General features: G+C 38.3%; 2 protein-coding genes and 1 long non-coding RNA gene across 4 annotated transcripts in view; 1 reads left to right on the plus strand and 2 right to left on the minus strand.

Annotated features, from left to right (window-relative positions):
* The first annotated feature begins 4,426 nt into the window (after positions 1-4,426).
* Positions 4,427-4,981, plus strand: LOC145901387 (uncharacterized). Its single transcript, XR_014402517.1, has 3 exons — positions 4,427-4,518; positions 4,606-4,719; positions 4,812-4,981. It is a non-coding gene; the product is annotated as an uncharacterized LOC145901387 (long non-coding RNA).
* A 2,828-nt stretch (positions 4,982-7,809) lies between these two features.
* Positions 7,810-11,571, minus strand: LOC145903014 (uncharacterized). Its single transcript, XM_082991104.1, has 2 exons — positions 11,294-11,571; positions 7,810-11,041 (listed from the first exon to the last, which is right to left on the minus strand). Exons 1-2 carry the CDS (start codon positions 11,569-11,571, stop codon positions 7,810-7,812), a joined length of 3,510 nt encoding a protein of 1,169 aa, XP_082847230.1.
* A 5,132-nt stretch (positions 11,572-16,703) lies between these two features.
* The window catches only part of LOC145901345 (uncharacterized), a 45,649-nt gene continuing 42,435 nt past the window's right edge, over positions 16,704-19,917 (minus strand). For both annotated transcript variants that reach the window (XM_082988989.1, XM_082988988.1), the window contains 8 exons: positions 19,426-19,683; positions 19,261-19,374; positions 19,084-19,197; positions 18,565-18,840; positions 18,200-18,313; positions 17,922-18,035; positions 17,286-17,558; positions 16,704-16,938 (listed from right to left, as the gene is read on the minus strand). In XM_082988989.1, coding sequence (XP_082845115.1) covers positions 16,817-16,938; positions 17,286-17,558; positions 17,922-18,035; positions 18,200-18,313; positions 18,565-18,840; positions 19,084-19,197; positions 19,261-19,374; positions 19,426-19,683 — 1,385 coding nt within the window. In that variant the 3' untranslated portion in view covers positions 16,704-16,816. The remainder of the gene's footprint in view (positions 16,939-17,285; positions 17,559-17,921; positions 18,036-18,199; positions 18,314-18,564; positions 18,841-19,083; positions 19,198-19,260; positions 19,375-19,425; positions 19,684-19,917) is intronic.

Raw genomic sequence — 19,917 nt, forward strand, 5'->3', positions numbered from 1 at the left:
ACGATTCGAAATCTTCTATCATATATTCCGTTAACAAAGCGCGAATTATGGCCATGGAACCATCGCAAATAATAAGTTTTACCCTTGTTTTTCCAGCAAATTTTTTTTCATCACTTTTAAACGTTTTCAAAAAATGAGAAATCGATGTAACGTTATGCCTATTGGTGACATATGTCGCAACAGCTAAAGGTGCGGTGCCTTTGGTGGGATTTCTTACTACAATTTCATAGGCGTAGAAATGCGAATGATTTTTTTGTTTTTTACAACGCTTTCGGTGGCATCAATATACATTATGTCGACCTTTGGTGAAATTTGTGTTGTAAATCAACAAACACCAATCGGCGAGTTTCGAGTCAAAACTGGAAAGTGTTGATAAAACCTCAGTTATTTTTCTGATTTGTACATTGGGCATGCTCCTACCTTTCTTTTGCAAAGGGACATTACAAGCTGTTGCGCTGTCAACGGGTGCGTTACAAGACATTTCTTTTATAATTTTAACAGGTGTATTAGAGGACGTTTCTTCCTTAATTTTAACAGGGGTATCAGAAGCGGATGCGTCAAGTGACCAATCACATAATGCGTTTCCCGTAGAAACATCCTAACCTTCAACAAAACTGCTTGATGAAGCACAAAGGTTGTCAACATTAGCAAGGGCTTCAGTTATTTTTACAATGTTCTTTACCCAAAAGCGTTTTAGTCGCTTCGCTTGTTCATTAATTTTCGGCTTAGATAGTTTACCTTTAAAATAGGTTTTTGTCAGTTGTCTCCATGCGGAGACAGAATGGGGGACGAACAAAAGGTATTTGCTTAAAGCTTCAACAAACAATTTTGTTGTTATTTCACCTGAAGCACATCGTGGTATGTCACAAGTGCTTTGGACTCTTCGCTGTACGTTGCTGCTTCGTGTTTTAGGTACCGTGGGGCCTTTAGAATAGTGAGTAGTTATATTAAGATGTTAATTTTTTTTTATTTTGTCTTACCTGCACACGACTTGGTTTGTGCTGTCGGATACGCTCAGAGCGCAGTGATGTGTTATCATTGCAAAGTTCATATTGGCTGGAAACATGTTCCGAGGAATAACAGTGAAAGCACCACTTTGTAGCTTGTGTACTGTTATCCAAACCCATGCAATGGTGGAAGGTGCTCAGAAGATGAAAGCGGTTATAATTGCGCATGCCCAGACAGAGCGACCGGACGCAATTGCTCAATCGGTAAGATGTTCACCTTTTGCCCCTTGTACAGTTTCCGTTCAAGCAGAACTCTTTAAAACAGCGGCACTGATGGGCAAAAGCTGAGCTTTTACCAACTTGGTTAAAGTTTTATTCTGCAAGTTGGTACTGTTTTTAGGTTACGCGACTGGACAAAAAAGTCTTAACATCAGCACTTGGGAGTCGGAGTCATTAAACATGAGTGTGACATACGATTCTTGCAAAATTGAAAATGCTACCCATGTGGAATTATCCATTGATGGCGAAGTGTCCTCTTTGGTGCAAGTGAAACTTCAGAAAATATTTAATTGGGGTTTTGTAGTCATTTTATCAAAACGGACTGCTGTGAAAATAAACTGGAGTTTAATACCGATTCGACTCGAATGGAAAGCTCGCTTTGGTAAGATTTAGTTGTACCTCGATGGATGTGAATCAATACGGGACAGAGTGTTTTTTGTAACAACTCAGTAACATTGATGGTGTTTTCCGCACCCAAGTCACTTTGTTTCTTGCAGGCAATATGCATACCGGTGGTAGTTTTTGAGTAAAAAATCATTCGTAATATTCCCTTTCTGCATCACTAGCAAAATCCTGATTGTTGAACATGTTTGTTAGCGGTAAATGTTTAGCAATATCTGTTGCTAGCAATTCTGTAAAGAAATAAAGATAGATGTGGTTTGTCGTTAATCAGTTTACAATTCCGACACATATTTTTTAGTCTGCAAAGAACGGAGGTTAGTTTCTGCAAGCGTACATACCGTTAAACCGTATCCTTAATTTTCCCGCAGAGTCATTATATTTTGAAAACAACTGCAATAACCAAGGAGTATGTATAAATACTGAAAATGGGACTGCATGTACATGTCAAGGACGTTACACTGGAAAATACTGCGAGACAGGTCAATTAGTCCCTATCCCATTGTGTTTTTTTTTGTAGTTTTTGTCTTCTCGTGGTGTAATTTGAACGGCACATTTGTTATTAGTTCTCCCATATTGTCAAGGCAAGCCTTGTTTGAACAACGCAGTATGTGAGGACCTGTCTCATGGATATAAATGTTACTGTGCCCCGGGATTTGGTGGGGATAACTGTGAATATGGTATGTATGTGTTTGCGTTTCAAACAAAACCCCTGTTAATAGCGTTACATACTTTTTGTCACGATTTTCAGTTCAAAAAGTAATCCATTCAAAATAATTTGCACACCGTTCTAATACAGTTATTAAAATGTTTTCATTTCCACTAAATAAATCGACCCCGGATTTTGATAGCTTAAAATTAAAAATGATTCTTTTTGCATTTTCTCGGTATATATTTATTTGCATATTTATTATATAGCTCAAATCAATTAACCTAAAATACTTTTTAATTAAGGTAACTAAGTCATATCGTTTTATTGTAAGGTGTCCACAGTGAAATATTGCTGCTTCCGGTAGAAATGGATAGAACTTACACATACAAGTATGTCGTGTTCAATTCCTGTTACCTCGAAGAACCAATCCGTGTAGATTTGGAGGTGTTGAACCTGGGGAATTATCACCACTATTTTTCCTCAAGGGTTTATCAAAAGTACCGAAACGGCTTTCATCTGGGTGTTTACAGAAATTATTACCGACCTGTCGTTCAAACCATAACTGAGTATCGAATCCGCTACTCGGCAATTTTTGGTAAATAAACCGTTATCCTACTGCATGATTGCCAATTTTGGATCGTATTTCCTTCTAGAGAAAACTTGATTAGGTTTGTGATCAAATGGAAAACCGTTCGTGACTGAAAATCAAAATTTTGCTCCTATTTAAGAATAGTCTTTACATCTTTCATAGCATTTACCTTTGTGCAGCTCGCACTTACAAGTAATGTAGTTAAGATTTCATCAGTGCAAATGTGTATCGCAGCGTCGACAAACTTTACCGACAATCCCTGCAAAAACAATGCTGAATGCACTGTTACAAACAGGGATGACTTTTTCTGCAACTGTACTAAACCATTCCGTGGTCAACTTTGCCAAAAGAGTAAGTTTTTCTGCACTTTGAAACGGTTGCTCACTTTTTCAGCAATTAATTTTGTCCAGAGATAATTAAATGCTCATCACGACCGTGCCGAAACGGTGGTACATGCAACGACACGGAAATAGGTTACAGGTGCACGTGCAAAGATGGTTATAAAGGATCGCATTGTGCACGAGGTAAATGGGTTGGTATAGAAAATACAATATTTGTATTTATGTGATAGTGTGTCGCGAAATCATGTTAACATCACAAATAAGTGAAACCAAACATGTTTCGGTTCATTTTAATTTGCCATGAGTTCTTGCAAATAGGTTGATTAGTCACCAAATATCGACAACGCATTATAACACACCAATTAGCATGATAAGTTATACACCACTGTCAATTAAAGTTCATTAAACTTTAAAAAAAATTGCATTTAATTGCATTAAAAACAAATGAATGTTTTAAATTTTTCAAGTGTTTAAGGTTCGGATTTGTCAACAGGGAGCGTCTAATAACCTGTGAATTAACATTTCTACGTTGCGATTCACGCGTCTCTAAAAATGGGTATTAACGTAAATAAAGGTCAACGACAATCACCGTAAAAAAATTTAAAATTTGGGATGTTTTGAAAAAATATAAGCATTGTAAAAAAAAATTTTTAAACCTGTTTTTACGTTATTGATATTTACAAACTGTGTAAAAGCTTAAAAATAACGCGTCTGGTCATTTTTTTCTTTAGTTCGGTTTACCGGAAATTATTCATTGGAAATAAAATCGGGTCGGGTTGCCTCAACAACAGTTAATGTTGTTTACGACGACTGCCATAACCGATTGGCGAAGGAGATCCAGGCGGAAGCTTTCATCAACAAATCTGCCAACTTGTTTTTAAATGTGGAAAATGTTCAAGTCCAACCGTGGGGATTCACCGCTACTGTTCGACGAAAAGATGGCCGAAGTAGTTGGGGCACATACAGGATATATATCAATTACATTGCATGGTTTAGTGAGTATTTTGTTTTTGCGGAGGTCCTTAATTGATCAATTTTTAGGCAAGATTTATTGGCACTTGCGCGGAATAGTATTTAAAAAAAAATTTGATGGAAAAACGTCTAGAAATGAAATATGCGTCTATCACAACAACATATCCGCACTTATTTTATTTGAACTAATTTTCACATTTAAACAACTGCTCTTGGTATTACTAGACGATAGAGGTACCCAGAGTGAGATGTGCTATAATGGTGGAAGATGTGAAAACGTATTGAACGGACCCATCTGCCATTGTAAACCTGGATTTATAGGAAGACAGTGCAAAAAAGGTAAATGGCCAAACACAGTAAATCAAATTCTCACCAAAATTTAAACCCATGTTTGTTAAATTGCTACAAGCTAATTGTGTACTTTAGTTGACCATTGCCTGAGCAATCCATGTTACAACGGTGGAAAATGTCAAAATGATGAAAAAACTGGATTTACATGTGAATGTCTTGATGGATTTGTTGGAGTCAAATGTTCTGTTGGTTAGTTTTTTACTGAAGGAATCACATCAACGATGTCTTAAATCGTTCTGTTCCAAACGCACATTGTCTCACAAGGTTGTATTTTTTTACAGATGTAGCTGCTTTGAAAAAATCATCATATTCCTCTGACACGATTGACGTCGACAAATCGAAAGATATGCTTTATTAACACGACTTCGAGCGTTTGCTATCCACACTCAATGTATAAAACCGATTAGTGTATTTCGTATGATTTGTGTGTCCGTTGTCTGTCACATGTACATTGAGCTCCAGTTCTACTTGAATAAATAGCAATGCATTTCACGTTTCGCGAAAAAAATTGTCGAAACACTATTTTGGTTAGGTACACATCTGACGGATTTACACATAATTTTAAGAAGAAAAAGACTGGCCCATACTGTTGTTAACATTGTCATGTTTAAAAGAAGACGTTTCGGCAAAAACTTATGCCATCATCAGTTTGAATGACGCGGTTGGTGTAGCTCCATCATTATAAGGAGCGGACCTGACGAACGTCACAGATAAGGCTCGCGCGGGTGGTGACGTCATGTTGTTATCGGCCACACACCACTTGAGGGCGCAGTATGCGACGCAAACCGCAAAAATACACAATAAACAGCATGTTTCTTTTGTGTTTTATGCCTTTTTTTGTGTACTTTTCCGTTTTGCGTCTTCTTAGCTCTATTTCTTAGTATTCTTTGTCTCGCAATCGCAGCAATTATCTTTTTGTTTGTGCCGCGACTATGATATCGCCCTATATATTTGCGACTCTTTCCACAAATAATCAGAGATCATGGTTTTCGGTCTAACAGATCACAAAGTGATCTCACAGATCTTGGCTTTTGGTCTCATAGATCATAACATCAGTCCACCAGACCAAACTTAGTCCAAAAAAACAGAGACCATCGGTGACGTGACCTACAGCCAACATAATGTCAGAAAAAGTAAGTTGCTACGTCGTAAGGCGGCCGAGTAACCCGCTTTCATACTTTTGTCAACTAACATCCCTCTGGTCAGAACGAGACTCCTCGTGACAGTCTTGATGTTGGGTTTCGCAGAGATACAATTTCATCAAAACCTTCCGACAAAACATTTCTTCGCGCCCCTTCAAGTACTTTATTACACGACATGCTTTGCAAAACATTAGCAATAGACACCCACGCAACATGTAACAACTTGAAACAACCTCCGGACATAGCGGTACGTCTGTACTTGCCCGGTGCGATAGCCAGCAAAATCAGCATTATATTTAGGACGGGGATGTTAAACTAGGATTTTGATCATCAGAAAGGAAATTACTTTTGTGATGCTGTTGTAGTTTCTAAAAAGGTTATTGGTGCCATGAATACAATTGCATTATTTCGGTAAGAACGGATTTGTGCATACAACAGTATATCTTGGAAATATCAACTTAAATAGCGCATACAAATAAATTTAAAAATGCTGTTTCAACTGTTCTCTTGTTATTGCATAAGCTGCTGTAATGTCGCGAAAAGTCGCGAACAGTTTAAACATAATTTTTTGGACTGGTGTTAATATCGTGAAGCTAAAGTCGAATTTGGGGTTGTCTTGCCAAAATGGCGCAAATGGTTGGAACAGCGTGGAAGATGGCATATTGTATTGTTCATCAGAATACACAGGAATATTCTGGGAAATACGTGAGTTCAATTATTTAATTAATATCATGACATTTTTGAATATTGCTTTAATTGCTTTCAAACAACGGTAAGAACAAATACAGATAATTCTTCTCTACCAATTTCATTTTTGCCTTCGTCAAATGTATTGGAAGAAGATGTAAAGCATAATTTACTGAACTCTACGCTCCTATTTTTAGGACTTGTTCATTGTCTTTCTAACCCATGCCATAGAGGTGAATGTATTGAACAGACAGGTGGTTATGAATGCATAATTGCCCGAATGGCTGGAAAGGAAAAAACGACATCCGTAAGAACGTGCAACATATTTTGCAGTTCCAGGTCTTTATGCTTCTTTATATTACATTCGTAAAACGATTTTTTTTAATGAAATTGTTTTTAAGTTTTGCGGTAACCATGTCCGTCCTGACTGCGGGTTGGCTCCTTTACAATATATTTAATGAGTTTTTCTTCCAGAGGGGCCATGGATACAAGGTACTGGGTAGGGTCTCACAGATATTCGTCCGAACCTGGCAAAGAGATAGTTTTGAGTTACGATCGTCGCTATAGCGGGGTTGCTAATGACGTCACGTTAGTTGATAATGGTCAAGTGTGGTGATTATATTACAATATATCACTATGTAACCACAAAAGCAGAATTTGTTCTTGAAAACTCAGCAAGATCCGTGTTAATAAATTGCCGTTTTTGTAGTTGATATCACGTTTAACTTTGTTTACCAGAGTAAAATCTGCCTCAATGGAAAATCAGAATTTGGTATCGAAGGAACACTTCTTTTTTTGACATATTTTTTTTTCTTTTTAAAGGTCCAAAATATCTCCATCGTTTGTCAAAACTGAGAAACTTGCTATACCCAAGTTGATGAAAGAGTTATATGTACAGATGGACCGTGCATTTGATGGGAATAAATCGGATGGTAATCAACAACCCTGCGCCAAACTTAATGCAAACACATTTGAAATGGTACATATACTAAAATCAACCGTTTGCACCAAAACATTCGTTCAAGACGATGTCTGATTTTCGTGTTGGTTTCTATTCAACAATAATAAACACAACATAATGTTTTCAACATATTCAACAACCATGTTATGCAATTGTTTGCTTTTTCCACGTTTCCACAAAAGTATGGATATTGCTGATGGCTGCTTTAAAATTTAACTTTTCTATTAGAAATTGGTCGCAAGTGTGTAACGTTTGTGAAGGTTAAGTAGATAATTAGGAAGCCAAAACACACCGGGTGGTTTCATATAAATATGTCATTCTATGTAGGCTTATAGCAAACAATGATTCGTCAAAACAAAGGGCGCAACTAGAGCCATGAAAATTGATTGATTGATTTAACAGTCACTGTATATACATATATGTACAAACATTCGACCAAAAGTTATTCTGGAAAACACAAAATATTACAAAGGGAGTCAACGGGCTTGCTTAGGTGTTGTTTGCCGGGGGATTTTCGATTTCTTCCAACAACATGTCCGAATTGCGTTTAGATGTTGCGTTGCGTTTAGACGAACCGCTTCCGGAGGTAACAAACTTATCCGACGTCTTCCTGCTGATATATCGTTTGGTCTCGTCAAACCTATCAGCGATAATATTGGAGTAAAGTATCGGGTTTAGGGCGCTGTTTATTGGCAGAAGGATGCAGGCGCTTGCCACGTATGCTTCTGTGGGCATCTTGACACCTGCCAAGCTCAAATAACCCATGATACAAACTGGAATCCAGCAGCAAAAATCAGTTGCGATAAGTCGGAATATTCTCCTCTGTAACCTTGTACTGGTGTTCGAACTCTTTGAGTTTTTCATACGGTTGCTCGCCTTATAAATGTAGCAGTAAACGGCAAAGATGTAGAAGAACATTAGAAAATTGATGGTGATAATAAGGGCTGAATATTCCCAGCCTCGTTCGTCACTCGTTGCAAACAGACGAGGCAAACATACACTTGTTTCACCGTAATAACCGAATTCGCCGCGTATCGAGTTGGGAAATGCATCGGAGACAATGTGTTTTGCTTCCGACCATCTTAAAACGACCTTGTTTGAGATATTGCTGGCGAGTTGTAGCATTGTCTCTACATTTATATCCTGAGAACCAAAGAAGTAATTGGAAAACCATACGGTTGTTTGAAAGTACTCAATTTTGAACTTGATCAGTGGTAGTACTGCTATGATCACAGCAAAACCCCATGCCAGAAACGTTGTGAGGATGGCTACGGTTTTAGATTCGATTTGGCGTCCAAGCATAGGATTGTGAACCGTAGATAACCTGAATGTTGTCATTGCGGTCATGACAAAAGCCGACGCCTCGCAGGACGTAATAGCCAGGGCGCCCAGACTCGAACAGCTCCAACTGGTTCTCCAGACGCGGTCGTGAATGCAGTACGAGCCTTTGAAGGAAACCCCAACCGACACTACGCTTAAGAGATATACACCCATAAGAAAATCAGCAACGGAGAGGTTGAGAATGAACATGTTGTTGCATTTTGTTATGGTATTCATAGAATTTGCCTGGTACAAGATTTTTGCTGTTGTCAGGAAAACTGCAGAGTTTCCAATAATTGCCAACATGCCCATAATCCAGAAAAATGCTCTAAAAACTAAACTGGCAATCATTTCGTATCGGTTTGAAAATGTTGTAAGACATTCGTCGCTGCCATCCTGACAGTTTGTGATGCCATTCTCCACAAACTTTATATCGATGGAATATACATTGCCCGAGAAGCATTTAAATCGTCTACTGCGGCAGAGCTGAACGGCCTCGTCACTTCCATCATTGCAGTCAAAAACTCCATCACAAACTAAACCAGAAGAGATATTTTGTTTTCGATTCGCGCATTCCATCCATTTCCCTTTGCACAGAGTAGTTGCCTCATCTGATTCGTCGTCGCAATCCACAAAACCGTCGCAAACCCTTGACAGTGCGATGTTAACGTTATTGATGTTATGAATGCAGTAAAATCGTGAAGCGTTGCAGTATTGTTCTCCTTGCAGTGCGCATTGTGGGCTGATACCATCGATCCCGAACGTTTTTTCGATCACCCCATTGCAAAAACGAACTTTGGTGTCGATTTTGGACCGTTGCCACAGGGTCTTAATGCTTCGTACACACGAAGTTTGACAAAAGGCTGGTGGATTGGGACAATCACTACATTCGTCCTCGAACAATTTACACTCTGGATTTCCGTCGCATTTTCTTACCATTTCGAAGCCATTCCATGTCAGGCACTGCATAAATTTATCTGCAGTTTTGCTGCAACTACAGTATTTAGTGTTATAACCAGTGCAGTCTACTTTTGGGTTGCACAAGGCCTCTGTCATGTTCACACAGCTCGCATTGCATCGTATCTGTCCGGTGGGACATGAGCCACGTATTTCGTTGCAAATTGTCATATTTTTGCAAAAGCATTCGTCCGACAAATCGTAACAGTCAGCAATGCCATCGCAAACCTGACTTGGCGAAATCATTAAACGGCGGTCCAGGCACTGAAAGCATCTGAATTCACCTTCGACGAAACATAAATCCGATCGGTCGGCACAGTTTGGCAAGGAGTCGTAAAGATTCGCTTGCGGCAAACTACAGACAGATTTCCTGGTCGTGCCAGAGCAGCGAAATCCAAATCTTTCGCACCGTTCGTCGCTGTCATCGTTGCAGGATGATCCGACCGCACTGTTATCATCGCAGAAGTATTTGTTATCAATAAAATTTCCGTCTTGACATTGAAAGAGTTCTTTGCGTTGTTTGCCCATACCAGTGATATACCTTTTACCACTGACGCAAACTTCTTCATCAGGCGAGCATCGGTAGTTGTATAATGTGCTGATTAAAATACCTTTTCCAGTGACGTTGTAATAAGATTGTGACTGATCACAATTAAACACAGTGACTTCATTTCCACACCAAGCTGGTGTCGCCTTGCAGGAATGGTGAAGGGATTCCAGTTGAGTGCAGTTAAGCTCATCTGTCCAGTCCCCACAGTCGTTGACGCCGTTGCAAACTTTTTCATGATTGATACATCCACTCAAAGGGCACTTGTTGCTATAGCAACCGCATTGGAATTTGGCACACGTACAGTTCATCTCGTCCTCCGCTTGCGGACAATCCTGACTCCCGTCGCATCTCCGTTTCATGTCGATGCATCCTTTGATACTTCCACAGCCGCCAGGTTGTTTGTAGCAATTGCAAGCAAACTCGTTCGCTTTGCACGTGCAGTTTCTTTCGTCACTCCAATCACCGCATTCTGATTTTCCGCTACATTTGAAAAGAAATCCCCATGGTAAACAGCCTGGAGATTTCGTGCAATTGAGAGTGGAATAACAATCACACTCAAAATAACCTTCGCCGCAACTGCAGTTTCTTTCATCCGACCAATCGCGACAATCGTTGTAGCCATCGCAGACTTTTTTATCTGGAACACAACCCTCGCAATTCCTCTGTCCCAAACAGTCACATTTGAAGTATTTTTCTGGGCAACTGCCTGCCGGTTCATCACTTCTGTCGAAGCAATCGTCCTTTCCGTCATTTACCCAACTATTCGGTACACACGGCGTAGTGCATCCGTCGTTCACCTTTCCGTAACATGCGCACATCGTTTGGTTTTTTGAACAGGGATTCGGACAGTTTTTTTCATCACTCCAATCGCTGCAACTTGGTCTCTGGTCACATCTATATGACCAACAATTTGCTTAATTTTACTTGCTTATGGATTGAGTATATATAAAGATGTAAAATAATATGCTTGTGACATTATTGGCACAGGAATATTTGTGGCTACAGAATGTTTGCAATTAAACACCACGCTAAGTTCAAAAGCCAAAGAAAAACAACAAACGTGGCAGAAATAAAAATACATTTGGTAAAAGCAGTTGATATTTTACAGAAAGTTAGTATTTCTATGTTTTGTTGTTGCTAACGTACCTGTCGGACTCTTTGTAAAATGTTGGGTATCCTGATATGCAGCCGGTGGATGTGTTTGCGCAGTCGCAGTAAAAATCGCCTGGTTTCTTCGTGGGTAGTTCATCACTCCAATCGCCGCACTGGTTGAATTTGTCGAATTTCCAGGCCATTGGAATGCACCCTGATCCCCAAGTGCAGTTGCTTTCTTTTCGACACGCACAGGCGAACATTGCCTCGGGACACACACAATCAATGTTGTCGAATGGTCCTGTGCACTTCCCTGAAGTAAAGATTGCCATTTTGGTTATGTGTATAGCATTTATTCGTGCGCCGTTATTGCAATTATTATTGACAAATACAAATAACCTGACAATGGGTGTAAAGTTTTGTTTCTACAAATTTATTTGGAAATTTGCTCGTTGCTTATCACCCACGCCAAGTCGGTCGATTTTTGTTTGGTTTATTTTATTTAAATATTGTTAGCAAACTTTCTTACTTTGCGTACTATTTTCTGAAATCGTGTGTTGCGCAGTAGACCAGCTCCAGATAAGAATCACACAAAAGAGCTTTGGGCAGTTTGAGGAAATCATTTTCTAAGAAATAAAAAGTGTATCTGTTGAAACAGGATTGGTTTCAAATTATAGAAATATTTGACGATGAAAATATACAATCTTCGTGGAGGTGCTGCCTTTTATATCCGCGCTCAAAGTAGACATCTTTTGTATTTAGTTTTTTTAAGAAGGATGACGATATAGTGCATTTCAAACTAATTCTGCAAATGATGCGTAAACCGTCACAACAATTTTTTCGGAAACATTTAAATAACGGGGCACTAAAAATCATGTTCATTTTGCTGTCCATATCTTATAGGCCTACGAGATACAACTCGGTGTGGAATTCCACATTTTCAAACAAAAAGAATTTAAAGCTTACCTTGAAGAATACTTTTTAAACAAGAAATGTGATTCCTGAACAACTTGAAACAGTATAATGTCCAAGATATAGTAAAATCATGAAATAAATTTACACACGTGTTTTATACATAAAGTCATACCGCTAATACGTATTTAATATTGTTGGGCATGCAACAAGCTAATATTAACATTTATCACGTTAGAAACGCAAAATTCATATACTATGTGAAAACAATAAACAGTATTTTGTTACAACGGAAACTGCAGATTAAATGCGCTTATATACCTTCATGTTTAAGCTGATCATAACAGTCTGGATGACTCTCACAAGGTATACCTTCCCTCAATTTATACATTTAATCTATATCCGTTGTGGGTATGGCGCGTCATGTGCCCCGTGTGGTTAAATCCAAAATAAGACAGCACAGCGTCGTATTTCACCACTCACCAAGCAATTCACCGACTCATATATCCCATTTTTATTTTAACCAAAGCGCACTGAGAATCATTAGTAAAGAAAAGCGCAGGTAAAATCTGTTTTTCACGTGCGGCGAATCTGTCCAAATCCGATAAAAGCGACACAAGTCGTGCAAACATACTTTTTCTGTGCTGTCGGTAAGGACGCTGTGAAGTGCGTGGACTATCGTAAATAAACAATGCCAAATTCACATGTGAAAAATAACAATAGTGTATGCAGTGTCCCCACAAAATATGAAAAATCTACAGTATGCCTTCTAGCAAACACTTTAGTTGGTTTCAAACATGTTTTTTTCTTGTGGTTATATTCACGACAAGCCATTCAAGTCTGATAGCTTACAATCAACCACACGCAAACGCACTGGTGTGTAATACAACACACGTGGGACGGCTGTTTCTGGGTGGGATCAACATCTTAAAGTATCGCATTGTCTTTCACCACAACCTATGTAGCCAAGAGGTTGACATATATTCAGCTATCATTGCTTCGTCATGTGTTACTGAGGAAAGCACACCGCAATCATGTAAATTGAACCGTTGAAGTGTCATGGCCTGAAAGCGCTGACATTAAATAAGAATCTAGTGTAGCCGAAATTGTGTAATGAGATCTCTTGAACTATTGACATGTTCGAACTGAAATATCTCGACATTAAATAGGTCACCCATTATGAACTCTCGTTGTTTCAATACCAGTCGTTGAGAATTTTGGTCTCTACAAATTAGTTTAAGTGAAAGCGATTATTTTACCAGAAGTAAAACCAGCAAGTCGTTATAAAATTTTTACAGTCCAACATCATAAAATGCGGTGAAAACAAGACAAAATCTTTTCCCAAAATTTGCGCATTCTAACGAGCGATGCAGTTGCTTCATTTATCTAAAATTATTCACTTTATCTCTGATGAAAAAATAAAATCTGCATAACTGAATATAGCCACAGGAATAAGCTTTGTGTTCTATTACACAGTAACAATTAACAGCACTGCTCTGCGGGGAACAGGTCTCAAATCAACGACAGTGAACACATAAGCCTTGCGAACCAACCAGTGCGATCAGGAACGTAATATGTCCCCTACGTAACTTGACGTTAAAGTGAATTTAATTTGTATTTGCAATATTTGCAATGTAGGTTTGTTGCAAGTTCGTAATCTGGAAAACATTCTTTCCTGCCAACGTTTAGTTGACAATTTCAACATCCATATACTGTCTTCTTGTCGAACTGTAAGTTCATAATGACTTTTTATTTGTTGTATAATTCATAATGACTTTTTATTTGTACATAAATTACAAATTAAAGCATTATGTTATTCTTGTGGGGACTGAAATATTTTTGAATACCGAAGTGGATTCTGCGCACACCAGAAACGCTCTAGAACCACAAACGTATACGTTTAGCGAGTATAGTTATTGCAATGAAATCAGTTTCATTTAGTTATTCCAGACAAATGTAAAAATTTAAATTCCCACTCTTTATTTCTTGGTAATTCTCATATTGATTCTCACTTATTTTACACAACTCGTAAACTTTTACGCTCGCTAACCCCTTGCGTTTATCACACACTTTGTAGCATAGTACGTCTATAGTCAAATATGTATTTTGTGTGATGTTGGTGAACTGTTGCGACCCATAAAATTCGATGTGTGAACACAAGTTTGGGAAGGTCAGGTCTACACTTAACAACTCCATTGATAGAGAAATATCCCTCGAGATTAATAAAAATATGATCTACTTTAACATGTTTTACTCCGTATTCTTGTTCCATACATTGGAACTGTCACGATAGATTAACTGTCATGATAGCAACAGAGTGTATTCCCAAAAACATAATGAGTGGTTTTGTCGCAGGTCAAATCAACCATACAAAATCACGCATTAAAACACACTATTTGTGCTTCAGATCTTCAGTTGCGGGTTCAATAAAAACACACGGACCCACATCTTGAAAGATCAGATTTGGGTCATTCAACGAAGTCATGTGTCTAAACGGTTGTCACGTATTCAGCTGTCGTTGGTTCGTCAGATTTTACCGAGAAAAGCACATGGCAACCACGCAAAGATAACGCAAAAGTGTCATGACCTGACAGCGCTGACGTTAAATGGGAATGCTTTTGGCCTCAATTCTGTAATTACATATCTATTGAACTTTAGACCCATTCAAACTGAAATGTCGCGATATTTATCATATATATATTTTCCTCCGATATATGAAAGCACAGACCACGATAGTACAATGTTTCCATGACAACAAAATATTATCAGCAGCAAGCGACTATTTCTTCAACAGAACGATAAAAACTAGCAAGTCGGCCCTAATTGGTAAAGCGCCACAGCGTAACATACAAATATAACAAGCCTTGCTCACAATTGTGTTGTTGAAAACAGCATAGTTTCTTAATTGAATACGATTAAATGGTGCCAACTACAGACTACACTGGTGAACACATTGTTTGCCTGCCCCCGCGAAACTACGCCAACAACAACTACCATTTATTTGTTGATGTCGGAACCAATCCAAAGACAGGAAACATACGAGCCATGCAAACTGACCACTCAATTGCTTCATTCGTTCCAAGCTTCAGGCATACCAGGAATTAGATGCGATTAATAAGCGAAGTAGGGTACTTAACTTGGCGTTACACTGAATTGTGTTTTTGTCGTGATGTCGTAATCAATAAAATGCCGTTTACTTAACGTAATTTCTTTGAATATGCAACTACGACTTGGCGAAAGCCTAAAAAATGTTGTAAGGTTTAAAGGTTGCCAAAAAGCGCCACACCGCATAGACCAAAGCACAGCGTTTTTTTTTAAGAAAGCTTTACGGCACATATAGGTTCAGGCTTCAACATGTAAGTCAACAGTGACTTAAAAGTAGTTTTGACAGTTTTTGTGATAAGTTTTGACAGTTTTTGTGATATAGACTTACAACAAAAGCCAAATTTTAGGTCTTTTTGTTGTTAAATTCTCCCTGTTTCCGGGGATTATGTTCCATTTTACTATTTTAGGATATTTTTCTCCAAGGTGCAGTTTACCAGGGATCCTTTTTTTAACTACACAGAAAAGCGTGGCTTCGCAACCTGGTGTCGTAAAAATGTTTACAAAACACATGAGATATTCACGAACTGTGCGACCGGTCTTAAACAAGAGTTACCCAAGACGTGGCTTCGCAGCCTGGCGAAACAAGAGTTACCCAAGACAAGAACAATTGGCACGAAAATTCAACAGGGACAGGCAAGATCACATATGAGTCTGTGAGAGCTACGGGTCACACCGTTAACAGCTCGCTAAAATTACATAATAACCTTTTCGCAATGAAATGCGAATCTATCATGCTATCCACTACACAATACTTCTTTAAAATTGTGTTTGCCATCATAATCTAACACTAATGCTCCTACGAACCAGCTAGACCTGGCTTAGATCTAATTTGGTAACCAAATGGTCAGCCAATATATCGATCGAACGTTGAATGAATGTTTACTGATCATAAAACTAAACACCTGGTCTCAAATCGTTCTGCCTCATTGAATTTACCACCGCAAAATATGCCGATTTTTTGGCATACCACCGCAAAATATGCCGATGTAAGTTTTTTATGACAAAGTGACAGTTCAATTATATTCAATTATCAATCATAAATTCTTTGTATTTTTAACATGGATGATTGCTATCATGTTTTACAAGGAAATCAGTGTTAGCATGGCAGAAATCAAATTGCTCAAATTTTATGAAAATATTTTGCATTTACCAAGTAGTTTGATACACCATGGTTAATGGCGGTTGTATATTCACCACAAAGTGGAAGTCTTGCAGGCTATTTAGCAGACAAGATCGTTGTAAGTAACACCATAGCTACACTGATAAGACCTGTTAGGTCGAAACAGTGGCCCTGACCGAAGCTCACAATAAAAAAAAAACGCTGTTGGCGTTATTGCTTGTACAATATTCCATTTGCAGCATTGCGATTGACATAATAAAGGACCAAAGTAAAAATTCCAGCACTGCTTATGAAAAAATTCATCGTTTAGCTGCCGTATGGCTGCTGCAAAATTTAAGTTAAAAGCGATACTGATAGGCAACTACTTGATTGCAAGTTTTATTCACAAAATGTACAGTCCAGATTACAGAATTATAGTTGATATTGCAATATGGGTATCTTTACACAATTTGAGTTTCGCACAGGGCTCCAGTAAACCCGTCCGCACATCCACAAACTCTTCCATCAACTTGATTATAACAAGTTCCTCCATTTTGACAAGCAGGCAGAAACTTTTCGGCACCTAAAAAATATCAAACATCACCATAGGCAGTAGTTTTAGTTACCGAAGAACATTTGATATCGCGTTGACGCTGGTTTGTCGTTTTTATACCGATTTTGTTTGTATTGTTTTATTTATTATTACATTAATAAACCATTTATACAACTGCAGTGTAGTCCCAACATCACATTTATTAGCGATGTTTTGATAGTTCATTACGAAAAGTAGATGAAAAATAACTTTTCGAGATGCCACTTATAAAGTTGCAGGTTATTTTCACATGTTGTATAGCCTTTCATTAATTAACAAATGTAACAAATGCCTAAAGAAATCATATTTTCGACAAATTATAACCAAAAAGTACGCACTGAAGTGTGCCGTCCAATACAACTTTACTGTGGTTTGTCCCCAACCAGATTTCGTGATATCAGTGCGTTTTACTGCAGCCCGGAAGCCCCAAGGAAGCACTTCAAGGACAACAGCACTGAAAGTGTCGCTGTATATGCTCGAACCTCTCGCAGACACGCTCACGTTTGTTGCCACCGAGCTCATGCATCTGCTGTATGCCACATTGATGGATTTAGAGTAAGGGGGAACACGTGTGAGGGATCCGATCCTTTTTCTTCCATTTGTTCTGATAACTGGAGAATGTACAAATGTTTCCATGTTATTGTTTGTGATTGCAAAATATATATGTACAAAAAAATCATGAGATCTCATGTTTTTGGCGATTTTCTGCGCTAAATTGAACTAAACAATTTTTGTATGTGATGGCATTGTTTTGATTTTTTATATATTTTCTTTACTAAACAATAAATCGAAACTGTTGCCCTGTGTATACAGCTCCAAAAAAGGAATTGTTTTCCTACAATTAAAGACAAATTTTCGGTCCATTGCTTCAATATTATTTGTTTGCAAAACATGTTGTAGAAGCATTCGAGGCACTACAACTCAACTTGCGTTATAAACTTTCCTAATTGGTGATATTTGATATGGTAACTTGCCTATTTCGCAGTTTGTTCCAACTCTGTCTTCGTTACATGTACAGTTATAACCGTTATCATACTCTGTACAAGAACTGCCACTTTGGCATGGGTTTGGGTAACAATATAACATTGCTGTAAAAAACAGATAGTATTAAATATAAAAGGTATTTATTAATTCAGACTGAAAGAATCTGTATCATTGGGACGTATCTATCTAGGAAATTCTTGACTGAAATTATCCTTCAAAAATTTTCGTGACTAAAAATGAGGGACAGCATATGGTAAAGTAATCGTACCTGCTTCGCAAAATTCCCCCTTAAATCCTGGACGGCAATGACACTGTCTTCCATCAGCTGTATTTGTGCATCCAGTTGCATATATGCATGGGTCGCGAAGGTAAGCGCGCGTTTCTAAAACAGACAATAGGAAGGATCAGTTGTGGTTGAGCTTAATGATTATTACGATTATTTTACTTGCATATGTCGAACTTATTTACGAAGGCAACATATCTATTTGTAAATAAAACTACTTTTGGAGAGAATATAAAAATATAGCAAGTCAAAATACTGCAGTTTTGTCCTATGTGAAGGATTTCAGTTGCGGCACTTAATCAAATATATAGATACTAGTGTCCGCAATCACTTGGATGTAAAATATTTACCAAATATGGCTCTGTATCGCATGTAGATGGTTTGGTCCCATCCTTCTCCGGGACGATCAGTCCTTTGTACGAGCGCTCGGAATCCCCAAGGATATATATCGAGAATGGTGTGATTAAAAGTATCGGAATAAGCTGTTGAGCCGGCAACAGTTGCGTTGACCACATATGCAACACCAGTGTAACAACGGTCATAAACAACGGTGATGATTTTTCCGTATGGTGGCCCAGTGACAACTGGTAACGAAGGTATGTGCTCCAACTTTCGAATGGCTGGTTCTAATCAAAACAAAAATTGTCGCAAATGGTGCAGTGATTCCTATTACATTTTTTTGTATTTGACGCAGAAATTTACCGCCACGTATACTACATTATTTCGGGTTTGTGATGCAATGCTTGTTTCAAAATTTTGTTTCCACTTTTTGCAACAAATAGTATTAGTCATAATAATTTTAAGCTCTTACCAAATGCTGAATCACGCTATGAATCAATATATACTTCAATAGAGTTTGGATTACTTACCAACGTGGCATCTGTCTCCTGTGTAGGGTTCTGGACAATTACACCTGAAGTAGCTGTGAGAGGGTACACAAGTTCCACCGTTCATACAAGGTGACGACGCGCAATGGGTTTGTCCTAAAAATGCGTGAAAAACACTTAATTTTAAATTTAAAACTATTCGGAGGCGGTTTTACGTACGAGTTTCGCAATATCGTCCAGTTGTACGGATTCGACAATCGCAAATACTTCCATTCACAGCGTTAAGGCAAAACCCTCCGTTCTGACACGGGTTGAAAGAAAAGTTCACAGAATCTAAAACCAAATAGTTAAAAATAACCATTGTTTACTTGTTCCTGAACTTACTGAAATAAGATTCCACATTAAGGGCAACTGCCTCATAGAGTGGATTTGTTCCTTTGTTCTTTCTCCAAACTTTCACTTTGAAGCCCCAGCTGTAAGCTTCGTACACATTCACTCCGGCGTTTTGACCGTAACCACTTACACCCGTAGCATTTACTTCGTAAGGAGCTTCCCTCATGCAGGAGTTGTAGAGAATTACTGCGGTTGTACTCGATGCAGTTGTGTTTTCAAACGTAACGGGCGTGCGGTAAACATGGTAACCTGTGAAAATTGTTTGAGATTGATTTGTGCTGTTACTTTGTTGGAAAATAAATGTAAATAAAAAATAAATTCCTTAATGCCACCACTCAAGGAATCCAAACAGAAATTAAACAACAATGGAAAGTTGCATATAAAGAAAAGTGGTCAAATCCTAATGCACAAAATCAAGTGCTATAGATGTTGCAAAGTTGACTTCAATGCTTCTTAAACTACGAAAAAAGTAAATCCAACAAT

This window comes from Ascidia mentula, chromosome 5 (genome assembly GCF_947561715.1).
Source record: "Ascidia mentula chromosome 5, kaAscMent1.1, whole genome shotgun sequence".
Classification (NCBI taxonomy): domain Eukaryota; kingdom Metazoa; phylum Chordata; class Ascidiacea; order Phlebobranchia; family Ascidiidae; genus Ascidia; species Ascidia mentula.

What these genes read in the sequence shown, in the direction of transcription:
- LOC145903014 (XM_082991104.1), bottom strand. Translation starts at nt 11,571, where the DNA reads ATGGCAATCTTTACTTCAGGGAAGTGCACAGGACCATTCGACAACATT. An exon ending in TTTTACAAAGAGTCCGACAG is followed by an intron (nt 11,042 to 11,293) that starts GTACGTTAGCAA and finishes TTGGTCATATAG; the next exon opens with ATGTGACCAGAGACCAAGTT.